Source organism: Tinamus guttatus, unplaced genomic scaffold, assembly GCF_059628265.1.
Source record: "Tinamus guttatus ecotype Peru unplaced genomic scaffold, ASM5962826v1 Tinamus_guttatus_pri_ptg000115l, whole genome shotgun sequence".
Lineage (NCBI taxonomy): Eukaryota > Metazoa > Chordata > Aves > Tinamiformes > Tinamidae > Tinamus > Tinamus guttatus.
In genome coordinates this window covers 3,026,688-3,042,005 of record NW_028288649.1, presented here as the reverse complement: position 1 = coordinate 3,042,005, position 15,318 = coordinate 3,026,688, and the positions used below count along the sequence as shown (strand labels likewise).

The window sequence follows — 15,318 nt, the reverse complement described above, 5'->3', positions numbered from 1 at the left end:
CTGTCTCACTGATCTGCATCTCATGGCAGTTTTATGAAGGGTCTTTCACTCAGTACAATACTGAGGTAGATGGAGAAAGCCCCACACATTTAAGCTGTGAGCTCCTTCAAGGAGAGAAGGTGCTCGGCCTGTTAAGAGACAGCATCTAGCAGCAGAGCAGGCGCTGCAGGCACCAACACGTCGCTTCACAGGGTGCTGTGGCTCCCGATGTGGTCGTGCCTTCCTGCCCTCACGAGTATGGATAACCAGGATCATTAGGTCTCTAGTTCACGCTCGCAGCCATGTAAGAACTAACACTGGGAGGAGAGACATCAAAATTTATTTTTTTGTCATGACCCATTCTTTAGAGCAATAACTTAGCACAATGACAAGAAAATGTTGCTAAAGTAGCTAGCATTGTGAATGCAGAGAACAGCATGTTTGCTTCAGCAGGCTGCAAGCCAGGGCGTAGCTGCCTGCTCGGGAGAGCCCATGACTCCCACCTTGCTGCCACTTCCATGCCACAGTCACCCTCTTGTTTCCCTTTCAGAGAAGCTGACACTACAACCCAGATCACCAAAATAACCCATTATTTTTCTTTTTTTAATGTTACCCTTATGAGAGGTCGTCACCTTCTCTCCTACCCACAGAAAGAAGTAATTGAAGCGCCTGGGAATCCCAGATAAAACGACTGAGCAGTATCGAGAGCAAAGTTCGATCCGTGGCTGCAAATGGCTGTAAGGGCCAGCTCATTTTGCAATTCATCACAGGCTCTTCTGTATCCTCCACCCGCTGCAAGAAGCCACACTGTGGTTACGAGGTACAAAGCTAGTGAAACTCCCCGTGTTACAGGAGGTACAAGGGAGGAAGAGCCCCATTTACACATAAAGAGCTGCTTGCTGTGTTCACACCATCCCACAGAACGCCGTGATATAAAAATGGCATTTTGCTTCACAACATGGACATTTTCCCAAAAGCTGCTCTCCCAGCAGCACCTTGAAAGGTGCAATTACGGCCCAAGGAAACAGGCCTTCATTCTTAGGGAGTCCAGGAGTTTACAGTACGGCTTCCCGGGTACGTCTGCATGTGTATCTACTTGTGCCCATAAACATTTTTTGGCGTGCAAAAATGAGCTTGCAAATTGTGGAGACCAACCAAAAAGCCAGGTGAGACTGGCCTGAGAAATGAGCTCTCCTTAGGCTGTTTATGTAGGCTTGTTGCCATTCTTTTTTTTAACATATTTAAGTCAGGCTAAACCAGTACAATAGGATTGCCTCCCTTTAGGAATAGAGTCAAATTTGGCATCCTGTGTCATCCCGCCACACTCACTGCAGTGCCACGGGAGCTCTCTGGTCCTGTCAGCCACAGAGGGCTGTGAAGAAGTTTCCAGGGGAAAGCCAGGGAGAAAATGAGCAACATTTACACAGCATTAGAAATAAGTCATAACATTTTGACTTCAACCTTTTAGCAAGCAACATTTACACAAAAGGCAAATCTACTTTGAAAAATACTTTGATTTCAGGCAAAGCTCGGAAAGAGAAAGGGGAATCTACCAAAGAAAATCTGCTGCTTCTCAGCCAGGCTGCTTGTTTTTCTCCTTCGTAAGGAATTATGTGACAAGATAACCATACAGAAAGGCTTAGTCTGAATATGACGTGCAGCGGTGTTGGGCTAAATTCAACACTATTAAGGCTCATCAGCTTGCCTCTGCTCACAGAAATGTCTCTTATCTCCTGGTAGCCTTCCATCATTTGCATTGGCCGTGCTTGTAGCTGAATCAGTCATGAAGACAAACATCTTTGAAAGAACATACTGTGGTTTCCTTTATTATTCACTTATTTCTTCACCAAGTGCTCTTTTAAAATCTCTCTTCATATAGAAGCAGTTACAACTACTTTTATTTCACATGTCTGGATTTCTAGCGTAAGTTATCTCAGTTAGACAGACTGGATTACATAGCACATATGACATTTCTTAGCAACTGCTCTTCTCTGAGAAGGTGTTTCAAATGAATTCATAAGAAGGTTTACAACATTTTCCTGTAATAATTAAAGCCACTATAGAATTACATATTTTACCTTCTTTCTTCTGCTCCTGGTTCTCCAGCAACCCTCTCTGAATTCTATCTCACGGTGCCCAGACACCAAGTTTTGCTTGTTTTTTTTTTTTTTTCCTAAAATTGCTCCGATTCTTTTATAGCGATCAGTAACTGAAGTGATTTCATGCTATACAGAAAGCTTGCCCCTTTATTTTTCAATCACTCTTCCTGGGCACTAGTGAAGGTATTGATGCATCAGAAATCTTCACTATCTTCTATATTGCATTCGAGAACTTGAAACTTACACAAACGTAGTGTAAGGCCAATATTAGATTTATCTTAAAAGCAAACAGAAACACCATGGGCACCTAAGTGAGGAGCAGATTTAGTGATGCACTGGTATCATATAATAATGTATTATTGGTTATACGGGTCAGGCTTTGTCTGCTCCCAGGAATAGCTCTAGTGAAGATGCATGTAGCCTCGTGTAAACTAACTACATCCTCAATATAGGCAACACAGTTTGCCCCTTGGCACCACGTCTGTCCACACATCCTAAAGGCTGCAAGGTCCAAGCAAGAGGCTTGGTGCAGAATAGAGAATGGATCACGAGAATAAGACATCAATTATTTAACTGTGATGTGGATTTTCATTAGCCAGCTGCAAGCCAATTTAAAAGTTTTTTGGGGAAAATAAAAAGGAAGAAAATGTATAGAAGCTGAGAAAGGATGTTTTAAAATGTGTTTATGTAAGAGGTCCTCAGCATATGAGCTTCTTTTATCAGCACACCTACTCCTGTCTTTCTGTGACACTGGGCTTGGACAGCTGCTCTTGCTTGTGCTGCACTCCTAATTCCTTGATCATAAAACTAAAACAGTTTAAAATACAATCACATCAGCAGAACAGTGAATTCATCATTATAATATATTTTGAAGCTAAAATTATAGTTGCAATAATTGCAATATATAATTTCTAAGGTCACTCAGGTGAATGTAGCAAATTTTACATGCAGTGAGCAAGCACTGGTAACAAGCATATGATAACAAATAGGCTAGATTGTATCATTTAATTTTAATCATATTTACCAAAAAATGTATTTTTTACTGCTTTACTGTGAAAAGGCACTGAAAAAGGTAAGGTCTGATGGATAATGTGAATAACTTGTAACTAAAGCCCATTAAAGGTGATTTTTAAAGCCCTAATTAAGAATCGCATCCTACTTGTTTTATGCTTTTGGTTTTGCTTTTTTTTAAACATTTCAAATTATTAACTCTTCACACTTCAGTTCATACGCACATGTCATTGCAGGGAAAATAGGGTATTTGCTTCATTGTGTTTACAATTTTAAAGATAAATCTGATTTTAAAGATAAATATCACAGTGGATTCTGTTTGCTGCTTTGGTTTTGTGGGCTTGCTTTATGGAGCACTATGTAAACCAGCCTTAGGAGTGTCCAGGTTTCGGTTTTATTAAGCACTAACCAAAATGCATGCATCTGTCCAACCCTAGAGCACTGTAAACACTGTAACGGTGTAAGGCACAAAGACCCTTAACAGCTTTAGGTTCTGTCAAATACGTGCTATTAACCCATGGCTGTCTGAGTCAAAATTTCATGGGGACCTCCAAGAGCAGATGCTCCATCTGGATGCTCAAGAGCAAATGCTCCATCTGAAACTGGGATGTTATGTGAAGGAATCGGAGGCTTCAATGGGGCTACTTCAGCCATGTGAACCACATTGGATTGAGCGTTTACAACCTGCTGTGCGATAGCACTGACCGCAATAATCTCAGTGTGCAACAGGGCTCTGGTCCACAAGTTATCAAGGTCCTGTGGGAGGTTATTGATACCAGTTAGAGATGAAGGAGAGAGCACGGGGGATAGGTAACTGGCAGCATGGTACATGGCTGAACAGAGCCACTACAGGCAGGAGAGAAAATGGTGACAGGTCAACCTCCCTGCTACCAAGAGCCTCCTGCGGCCATTCCCCAAAGCCTGTGAGCGCTCTGCCCTTCTTAATGCACTAACCGGGATTAAAATCCTGCTCCAGGAAGACTGAGGACAGTCTTCACAAAACGTCATCGCTGTTTGTGCTTGTTGGGCAAGATACTCAGGCAGGGACACCCTAGACCACTGGCCATCAGGCTCCTTGGGCGCTGCTCTGCTGGCAGAGCCCCCAGGGCACTTGGGGTCTAGCACATCTTTCTGCTGCACCCCTAAGGGGAAGTGATCTCAAGACACCCTCTGACCACCTGTGGTAAATGGTGTAACTTTTATTTCCTGCTCTCCAAGTCAGGAGAACCCTGAGGGGACTGACAGCCTTAAGAAAAACGAGAAAACGAAATAAAAATAAAAGCCACTAGCAGAGCCTCCCCCTCATTTGTTCCAGCCTCTGCCTGCCCCCGTTTCCAACGTGGCGCACCAAGAGTGGGGCGAAGCCGGCCCCGCGCAGCCCGCAGTGGCTGCAGACCGGCACCGGCGGCCCCGCGCCCACAGCGGGTGGGCAGGCGCTGGGATCTCCCCACGTTAGATACCCCGAGGAAACACCCCGCGCGGCGCCGAGCCGGGCGGCGGGCAGCCGCGTGCGCGGCCGCTGGGGCCGTTAGAGGCCGTTATACGGAGCCCGCGGCGGGGGCGGGGGGCAGTTGCCGGGGAAACGGCTGGGGCGGGGACGCGCCTGCGCAGCTCGGAGCGGCGGGGTTCAGCGAGAGGCACGTGATCACACCCCGGCCAATAGGAGAGCGGCGAGGACGCTCGCGAGGCTTCGTTCTCCATGGCAACCGCCGCGCCGTTAGGCAGCCGTTAGCCCCTGTCCCCTCAGCCGTCGCCTCAGCGCCGGCGAGGCGCCGCTATGGTGAGTGACGGGGCTGCTCTGCGCCGGCCGCCCCTCGGGGTGGCTCTCCCTGCGCTGGCCGTGCCCCTTCGGTTAAGGACAGCGGGCCCCGGGGCAAACGTGCTCCTCGCACCGGCGGGGCCTCTCCGCCCGTCGCCTCTGCGGCTGGGACAGCGCGGCTGAGCCCTGCAAGGCAGGTGCGGCCTTTGCCGTGGCGGGCTGCTCGCGGTTCTGGGCATCTGTCCAGGCGGAGACTGGTTGCGGTTCTTGCATGATCCGATCCCGCGGTTGCTGAGCTGGAGATCAGTGTAACTAGCCTGGAGATCACAGACGACTTTGGTGTGGCCTTATTTATTCATTTCTTTAATTTGCCTTTGTAGCTGTTTCCTGCATTGTGAAGTTTCAGCACTGGTGTTAGCATCTTCCTCCCTCCCTCTCTCCCTTGCTCCCTCCCTCTCATAGAAAAATTTCATTTAAACAAAACCAAGCAACCAAGAGAGAACAGAAGTTTGGCCTCTCAGGTGATCTCTTTTGCAATTTGGGACTTTGTGGGAAATGCCAGATTAGCAACCACATCATGACAGTTTGTTTTATTAACAACTATTGCTCTCTCCTGCACTGTATTTAATTTCCATTTGTCCAGGATTTGTATTCACATTCTCGATATTATTCATTCAGGTATTGCATTTATACTTGGCCCACAGTGAGCAGTTTTATTAATGAGGATTAAGTGATCAGGTTACTTGTCAGGCTGAGTTGTTCTCTTGCTGCACACAGCATCAGCAGTGCTAGCTCAGTATGCTGGAGTCATTCAAACGCTCTTTGCTTTTGGTTGCACCAGGCTGCCAGAGTCTGTGATTATGAACTGCCGTTCATACCTTGTGAAGGTCATGTCTGTATGTGATGGTGCTACCTCCACTAGCAGCATTTAATCCAACATAATTTTCTGTGCAAATACTCCTTTTGAAATGCAGACATACATGGAAGTGCTAATTAGCTAGGTATAATTTTCTTGTTTTTTACTTTGCCCCCCAAAATCTTTGTTTCAGGGCTGGTAGGAAACAATTTGGGGCTATCATGATTACATGGGAAGTCTCAAGCTAACTTGACATATAAGCTAACAGAGAAATGTAATTAACTTTTCTATGTAATTCTTTTAGTGTATCTTTAAAAGATAAATGTGTAGTTCAACTGGACTGTGCACGTAAACTTATAATACAAAGAAAATGTTGTCCAAGAGCTTCCTCATTTCTGTGCTTCTGATTCTTTATAGCCTTTCTCCCATTGTCCCTGCTCCTGATACTTGTGCAACTTTTCTGAGAGTATTGGTTATCTGAGGATTTACTTCAAAGTGCTGGCCCTTTTTAAAGGCTTTGCACTTATGTGAGATATGTAGGGGTTATGCAAGTTAAAGTGTGGTTGCCTTCTAACGTGTTAGTAAACATGATAACTCTTTAGAAAGGTAAGCATAGAAACTAGTCGGAGGGCAAATCTTCACAATACTAATGTCCATTTTCACTTATTTCAATGTGTGCTTCTTTCCTTGTTCACAGGCAGAGCTAGGCCTTAACGAGCACCACCAGAATGAAGTGATCAACTACATGCGCTTTGCGCGTTCCAAGCGTGGCCTGCGTCTAAAAACAGTGGATTCCTGCTTTCAGGACCTTAAGGACAGCAGGTATTGTGAGGAGGGTACAATATTAAGCTAAAAGATGCAGGGAGCAAAAACAGAGCAAAATATGTTAGTGACAGTTGTAGGTTTAGTGTTTGATGGGGAATGCGCTTTTCAGACAGTTTACACATATATTCTTAATAAGGAAGAAAGATCCAATATTTTTTCTGAGTGTTACAAGTCAAGCCCTTTTAAACCGAAGTTGTTTAAATCTGTAGGAATTGGCACAGAGATAGACCCATGGCACTGATTTATGCTCTACTTTTTATGTCTGTGTTTGAATTTCAGTATTCTAAACTGAAGTTATATTTGTTTGAAATTGTTTCCAAGATGAAACATAAATGTGTTAACAAAGTTACTTGTGGCATTTTCACCTAATAACTACTGACAGAAGGTCATTTTGGAAGGAAATTGTGTTATTTATAAGTCATACTTGATGTAGTGACATCCCTTACAACAATGCAGAATTCTTTAATGCATGTGACCCATGTTAACTTCTCTGTTTAGGTTTGTGGAGGAGACCTTCACAGTTGATGAGGTGACAGACATGCTGGATGGATTGCAGACTGTCGTGCACAGTGAAGTGGAGTCAGAACTCATAAATACAGCTTACACTAATGTGTTACTTCTGCGCCAGCTCTTTTCACAGGCTGAAAAATGGTACCTTAAGTTACAGACAGACATCTCTGAGTTGGAGAATCGGTAACATATATTGGAATATAGAGAACCTCTTTGAATAATAACAGAACTTCAAACTGTTGATTACTTCTATTCTTTTCCTAACCTTAGAAAAGTTATTCTTTTCCTTCTGTATCAGTGATATATTAGTTTCAAATCTTCTGTCTATAAACTAGTGAGATAAATGATGCTTTCAAACTTGCTGTGGAAAATATTTATGACTAATATTCTTAATTGAATTATTTAAGAGCAGATGGTAGCATTTGATTAATAACCTTTTATTATACAAGTAGCTTATATTTAAGGACTCTACATCTTGCAGTTTCTACACATAACATATTTATGTGTGATACTCTCCATCATGCTTAATGTATTTGCATGGAGTTTCATCTGTACTCTAACAAGAATCTTACAAACAATAAGGAATACAGCATGAGCTTAAGCAGAATGTGTTTCTCCACACAGCTCACTTAGTAAATCAATGCCTCCCCTTGTTTTTCTCTCCAAGAGAACTATTGGAACAGGTTGCTGAGTTCGAAAAGTCAGAATTTACATCTTCAAGCAAGAAGGTAGCGTTCTTTTTTAAAATATAATAATGAAATGCCTTGTGGAGTCAGGAGTGACTTATTTTAAAATAATTATGTAGTATTATCTGTCTGTGTTTTAAAAGGCGGGGCGGGGGGAAAGTATTCAGTATAATCTTTAAAAGTCTTCAAAAAACAGCAGTTTACGATTTGTCACTAAGACTTGCCTTGGCTGTTTCTAGATTGGGGATTCTCCACACTCCGAACATGCTTCCTACGCTTGATCCTAAAGTCAGCCAGGGCAGGCATGTGTTGGAGCATCTGCTCCTGAGTTTCCTTCCTCTGGGACCAGTGGTGAAATGGGCACAGGCGCATGTATGGCCAGGCTTTGTGCCAATATAAAGCTGAGAGGATCTCCTCCAGTATAGATATAGCTCTGGTTTATCCTGTATGGTTAACATTGAACCTTATTTGTTTTGTAACGTAACTGTGTTATTTAATTAATACAGATAGTATTTGAGTACTTCAAAAATATATTTTGAACTATATCTTTTATCACTACTTTAGCCCAGTGCAGATCTCATTAAGCCAAAATTGGCTCCATTAAATGAAGGTGGGTCAGAGCTGCTGAACAAGGTAAGAATTTGTCTCTTGATGCAGCTGTAGCTGATGACTGTTGGACATATTCAGGAAAACTGGAAAGCTGTACAGTAATATTTGTATATTCACTATTCAGCAGTCAGTGTAATATACAATGGAGTGCAAAGTTAATTGATAATAAATATTCTAAAGTAACTTTGTTTTATTGTTTGTCTGTGGCCTCTAGCATTTATTGCAATATTGATCTTCCTTTTGCAAAGACATTTAACTTTTTATTTTTCCATTTAATGACTAACGTTAGTAGGAACTAGTATTTAGCTATGTTTCATGAGGCTGTTTTTCCTACAAGGAATTAAATTATGTAGTTGACTGAAATGATTAGGGTATCAGGGATTTTCTGTATTACTGAAAGTCAGTCTTATTATATAGATATTTTTTCCTTGAATTTCTCATTGAGAAACAAGAACTTAAGAAAAACATACATTTTATTAATTTTGAATATCCTACTTGTTAAAGATGTTCAAAGTTATAAAGAATGTTTTAATACTTAATACTAGCAATAATTTTTATTATGAAGTGAGCTTCTTTGGCTATTTAAAAATGCCTCATATATTACAATACATTTTTAAGCACTAGGAATCAGTTAAAGATGTGCATTTTCTGTCTTCCAGACTGCATTACCAAAGTGGCCTCTCAAGAACTCAGTCATAATTGTTGTTACCTTTCAAGATAATCAAAATATTCATACATTTTACTTGTAGTTCAGTGTAATTATTTCTTAAAGTAAATTCAATACCAATTTCATAACAGTTAAATATGTTTATGAGTTCTTACGAGTTCTTACGTGCGGTTATACTGTAATTTATGTATTTAAGGAAACTGAAATTCCTTTCTCGCCAAAGTAGAACATGCTGTAATTTGCACATTTTGCTCGTGAAGAAATCTCTAATCCTTATCTACAAGACCATCTTTATAAGCGTTTACAAGCTTTCTTGCTTTCTTAAACTATAAGGCTTATTTTTCTCACTTTTCTTACAAATATTTGGGATACTGAAAATAGCACAGGAATGTTTACAGGTGAACTACTTCTTGTTATTTACCCAAAGGAAATTGCTAGACTTCAAGAAGAAAATGAAAAACTGAAGAACAGGCTCAAGACAATAGAAACGCAGGTAAACTCGCTGTGAGCTTGGATACTTAATGTTATTTAATCCAGATAAGACTATCATTGTTATTATTGTGGTGTTTTCAATGAGAATACGCTTATGAGTGGTGTGGGGATTTTTTGTTTGTTTGTTTTTCAGGCTACAAGTGCACTAGATGAAAAGGTGAAGCTAGAGAAGTCACTGAAAGATTTGCAGATGATCCAAGGAGATCAAAAGGTAAATGCTAATCGTCAAGGTTCTTTTTTTTCCGCAGTATTTAGCACTAGTATAAATTCATCTGAATTGTATGCTTTTCTTTTTGGCAGATATGAATGTTTAGTATTGTGTTCCTGCTGACATTGTGATATTCCTGTGTCACATAGACCATGATAAGACACTACCAGAAAGTATTATTCTAGAGTTCATGTTTTAAAGGGCAGTATTTATTTTATATTGACAAATGTAAATTTATGTTTGTTTCTTTCTTTTTATTAATATACCAGTGTCATCTAATCATTTTTTATAGCAAAAAATAAAACACACTATTTTTATTCCAGCATTTTTCACACTTGCTTGATATAGACATCTAAGAGTCAGACTTGCTTCTTGATTTAGGTTTTAAAAAACAAAATGCATGCATATAGCTCCAAACTGTATATTCATAAACATCAATTGCAGTTTTGCCACAAATATCAGTGAGCATGGGTCTGATGATGAATGTTTACTTTAATTTTAAATAATTCTATCAATTCTACCTATCAATGTACTGCCAAAATTGGTTCACTAGGTATTTTTACTACGCAAAGTCCTTAATCTTTTCTGTAAATATTGGCTTCAAACATGATTACTTGTTACTACAAAAACAACAAATAAAAGATAGTGCTCCTGTAGATCGATGTAGGAAAATCTGTTCAGTCACTTTAGTATTTTTCTTTAAGCTTGTACCTATTTTTTTTAATAATACGAATTCTCTCATTTTTTTTGTCTTCCACTTTTCCTAAAAATTTGAATGAATGTTTAACACTATAATCCTATTCTTTTGAGAAACTAATTATTTTTAATTCCTGCAGTATTTACATGTTTGAAGGCAGCTTTAAGGTTCACTATTTCTACTTCAATTTTCATGTTTTAATGATGATTTCTTTTTATTTTGCTTTCTAAATGGGGATTTATGGTATGTACTTGGCTTTCTTTTCTAATTTTATCTAGTAACTTTCAAAATCTGTATTTAGTACACTACTACTTAGGAATTTTATCAGTCATGCAAATATTTCCATTAGTAATTTAAAGCTTAATAAATAGATGCAAGTTTTTAATATTAAAGGGCTTTATTAAATCCTGGATTTTAGTGTTTGTACTTTGAAAGATTGGAACAAAATGTCATCCTTCTTTTGTGGTTAAAAAAAGAAGTCATATTTAAAATGTGTTAAATAATGATTTTTAAAGCTACAAGGGTATTTTTCAGTATTTTGTAATGTGTATAATTTCCTTGTTTAGTTAGTTAAAGCAGTTTTAGTTTGAGCTTTACAGGAATATTGTCATAAAAGTCATAAAGATTAAAACATACCTCTTTGCATTTGACTTATTTGAAATGTTTCTTCTTATGCAGGCTAATGTAAACCAGGATATAACTGAACTGGAAAATAAAGTGGCAGCTTTGAAATGCCAGTTTGAGAAGACCCTGAATGACTCTACTGCAAATCAAAAATCATTGGAAGAAAACTTGGTCACAACAAAACATGACTTGCTTAAGGTTCAAGATCAACTATCCACAGCTGAAAAGGTCAGCTCTTTTTGTAACGTAAAGATGGGCTTCATGCTCACTTCTTAACTGATTGGGAATTAAGGAAGCGTGTACCAGAGAGCAAGGACTACAAGATTACTAGGGTCACATTGGTGCCAGCATATTTTGGTTTGAGGAAAAAACATGACTATATGAAAAATAGCAAATACACAGCTCACTGCATGAGTTTAACTAGGTGAATGCTTAAATATTGTCCATTATGGGAATGCAAACTGTATTTCCAGTCTTCAGAGGATTTTTGGCCTGACTTTCTTTAGAAAATAAAGCTTATATTTCTATCTGTTTCTCTTGAATAACATTTTAATCTCTTAGTTGACTTCAGATAAGTTTCAATAGTGAACAGTTAGAGAAACTGGTGTTCTGAAATCTAAGGAGGAAAAATGTTGTCTCTAAAAAGCATATTACCCTAGTTTTAGTTTATAAGCAATGCCTTGGTGTTATTGCTGTGCAGGAATTAGAGAAGAAGTTTCAGCAAACAGCTGCCTACCGCAACATGAAAGAGATTCTTATGAAGAAGAATGAGCAGATAAAGGATCTACGCAAAAAGCTTTCCAAGTATGTGGTGCTGTTCTCTTTAAGATGTGTGTTCCACTTTTGTTATATTCATGTATCTAAATTTGTAATCTAAAATTAATAATAATTTGAATCTAAATCAGACTATAAAATTTCCTTTAAAAAGATTTGTTGCCAAGCTATTTCCTGACTTTTGATGGGCCAGTCCTTTTGGTGACTAAGACTGACGTGTGCAAAGCAGCTAATGCCTATCAAATAATGAGAATATGTGATACCTTGAGAGGAAATTCAGTAACAGAAGGGAGAAGTGCCTGCTGCTTTAGCATTTTATATATCTTATTTCTTACAGATTTGTTTGCAAACAACCCAGTACGTAAGCAGGATTAGGCCTGTACTGAGTGATGGAGATACTCCCTGGCCTTCATATTAGGTAGAAGGCCACTGTTCTGTAAATGGGAAGTCATCTTTGGCAGCACTGATTCCTTAGAGATATGCTATGAGAGAGCCGAAGTGGAAATTCAAACTACTGTTCAAGCTTTTCTGCCAGTATTTTGGGATTTGTGGCTTCATTCTCTCATTCTGTTGTTTTGTAAACTACCAACTGCAAAAGGAGAAAATAGTCTAAATTATATATATAATATATATATGTGTATATATAGTGTGTGTGTATATATACAGTTTAGATTGCATATTTTATTTATATTAGATTACATATATTAGAGTAGTCTATAGTCTATATATATTAGACCGTATATTTTATATATATATGTTTGTACCCTGAGTCATATAGTGAATGTTGACACGAACATACCAGAAACATTCCTTACTTGGGTTTATTTTTTCTTTAGAAACAAACTTAGTTTTTCTACTGCTCTGATTTTTATTTCTTTTCTTTATCCGCAGATATGAGCCAGAAGACTGAAATACAAAAAACATCTGATCTATTAGAAGCTGCAATTTGTGCTATTATTTTTATTTTAGTTTTCATTAATTCACTTTCTGCTTCTAGTGCTTAGCATCCTTTTTATTAATACTGACAAGATGCTGAAACATCTACCTTCTTTCTAAACATGTCATGAATATCGTTTATGTAGTTATGTGTTTAAATGGTGAACTTCGCACACTGCCTGAGAAATAGCAAACAGCAGTTTACTGAAGAACTGAGACAATTCTTTACAAAGAATGTTTATTTTTATTAAGAACATTTTAAAAAAGCATTAGTCTTTTTCTTAGGTGTCTCTGTGGTGAAAACAGCAATTACTGCTTTCATTTCCATAGCCATAATGTGACATTATCTGTGAAAAATACATCAGTGGAGGATGAGACCCAGAGTGGAGGAAAACAAAGAAGGGGAAAAATCGCTAATTCTGCAGTATTCGCTCTGAATATCCGCTCCCTAGCAAAATCACATCAGTATATACAGTATACTTTTACCTCAGGAACTGATCAACTTTTGCTGAGGGATCGGACATGGAGAGTGAATAGTAATGCTGTAGAATTGGTGAGTGTCTGGCCCTCTTTAAATAAAGCCATTACTTGCAGTTATGCTATTGCCCTTGAATTTATTTGAAACAAATATGAACATTGCAATGCTGATTCTTCCCAATATCCCTAATTTAAGCAGGCCAACTGAAGTAAGTTGCTAATGAAGCGGCTTTCTAGGGAGATAACTTATTTTAGATGTTTTTACCTCCTTTCTTATTACAGCCTCATTGAGAAAGTTCTTTTTTTTTTCTTTCTTTCTTTTTTTTTTTTTTTTTTCCTCTCACATCTCACTTGAAATCCTCTGCCCTGGATTCATCTGGCAGCCTATTTATAGTGCTTTTTACTTGTTCATCTTTCCCCGTTCAGATATATATGTTGTATATTACTCAAAATAAAACCATTATGTTTTCAAAAAAATCTTTAGAGCCGTTCCTTTATAGGAACACTTTATATAGCTATTTTCTTACATGTGTAGGAAATAAAGGCAGATCAGTAAAGGATAGTGCTAGAAATACAAACATGAAGACTACAAACTCATGCCTAGCTGTGAAAAAGCAATCCTGGGGTTGAGCTGGGGAGAGGCTTGTGTGTGATGCAGGGACACCTACCCCAAACTCTGTCTCTGGAGCTGCCTGGCACTGTTTTTGCTCACTCCCCCTCTCAGAAGGGCAGAGCCCTTAACATTGTCATATTTTCTGCAGTCTTTGGTTGTGTATTTTTTTGCTTACTGATTAAATGGCATTCAGTTGGATAAAGCCCTGTGTCTGTAGCGACTTACTGTGGCAGCGGAAGAGCAGCGCGTTGTAGGATTACACACTCCCTGGGCAGCATTCAGTTGCGTTCATGAAAAGTGATTTTGTTGGTTTGTTTGGTCTCTTGTACAGTCACGTAAATACTAAGTTCTGAACAGAAACGCACCAAAGAGCTTTCTGGCCTGCATTTCTCAGAGCTGCCATGTTGCTGTGAACAGGACTGCTTATATGCTAGAAATGCTTTTCTTTGTAATGAAACTCCCTTTAGGAAGATGCTGTTTTTAAATGTCAGGCAAACAGCTTAAGAGAGACAGCAAAGCTCATGATTTCTGCTCTCTTTCATGACAAATCCTTGACTGCTGGGCACGTGCGCTGAAGCAGCATTTCAGCAAGGCAGCACCTGCTCAGCTTCAGTAGGGCTCAGCTAGGCACGTTGGTGATAGAAAGTGCAATTACAGCCCCTATTATCACAGGTGTGAGTCCTATAACCAGCTCTCATGTGCAAACCTGAAGCCCTAACCTGCCTGTTTTGTAGGCTGCTAGTGCAGAGAACATGAGGTGAGTGTGATGCTTGCCCTGATTTGCACTGCTGCCTGGTTATGGTGAATGTGTTTTGATGGAGCTTGTGATAAAAACGTGCCATCTCTTTGCCTCTTGGAAAAGACCGGTGGCATTACATAGTAGCAGCTCTCCTTTTGTTGAGATAGGTACTGTGTTTTGGAGGTAGAGATGGCACTTGGATCTCCTGATCACATGTGATGTTCTCAAAACTGCACTTCTCTCTCCGAGGTGCGAAGACTAACGGAGTATCTTTGGTCGTCACTGGAAGCTCAGTGCACTGCTCAAATGAGCACCATCCACTTCTTCCACTTGAGCTGCTCACTCCCTAGTTATATCTGAAAGGAACATTTCTCTATAAATGGCTGATGTGCAGAAATCAAATCTCTTTCAAGCTCTGTTTTTGCTTGCAAAGTGAAGCATATTTTCCTGCAGAATTGAATTGAGGCAGCTCAGCTTCACCAGTATTGAAATGACAGCCCATAAACACCCCTCGCGGTAACAACAATTGGAATTCAGGAGTTGGTCATTAAGAGATAGGTGCTACTACCTTCTTAATGACATAATATATTCTCTAATGCTCTATACAGTCTGTTTTTCTCTTATGAATAATAGCACCCAGTCCATAACCCTTATAAACCACAGGTGCTCCTCTTTTATTTGATTGACCTATGTAAAGTCAGATGGAATTTGGCCATTTCCCATATGCATTTCCCTCAGTTCATCTCTTTATGGCCTC

General features: G+C 39.5%; 1 protein-coding gene across 1 annotated transcript; it reads left to right on the top strand.

Moving 5' to 3' along the window:
• Window positions 1-6,406: 6,406 nt before the first annotated feature.
• On the top strand, window positions 6,407-12,693 carry LZTFL1 (leucine zipper transcription factor like 1). Its single transcript, XM_088521212.1, has 9 exons — window positions 6,407-6,526; window positions 7,028-7,222; window positions 7,707-7,767; window positions 8,290-8,358; window positions 9,429-9,494; window positions 9,627-9,704; window positions 11,077-11,250; window positions 11,723-11,833; window positions 12,688-12,693. Exons 1-9 carry the CDS (start codon window positions 6,450-6,452, stop codon window positions 12,691-12,693), a joined length of 837 nt encoding a protein of 278 aa, XP_088377338.1. The 5' UTR covers window positions 6,407-6,449.
• The last annotated feature ends 2,625 nt before the right edge of the window (window positions 12,694-15,318 follow it).

Bases quoted from the DNA above. Each gene is read 5' to 3' on its own strand.
- LZTFL1 (XM_088521212.1), top strand. From the start codon at position 6,450: ATGCGCTTTGCGCGTTCCAAGCGTGGCCTGCGTCTAAAAACAGTGGAT. The intron at 7,223-7,706 runs GTAACATATATT...TTTCTCTCCAAG, and splicing joins ATCTCTGAGTTGGAGAATCG to AGAACTATTGGAACAGGTTG. The intron at 8,359-9,428 runs GTAAGAATTTGT...ATTTACCCAAAG, and splicing joins GGTCAGAGCTGCTGAACAAG to GAAATTGCTAGACTTCAAGA.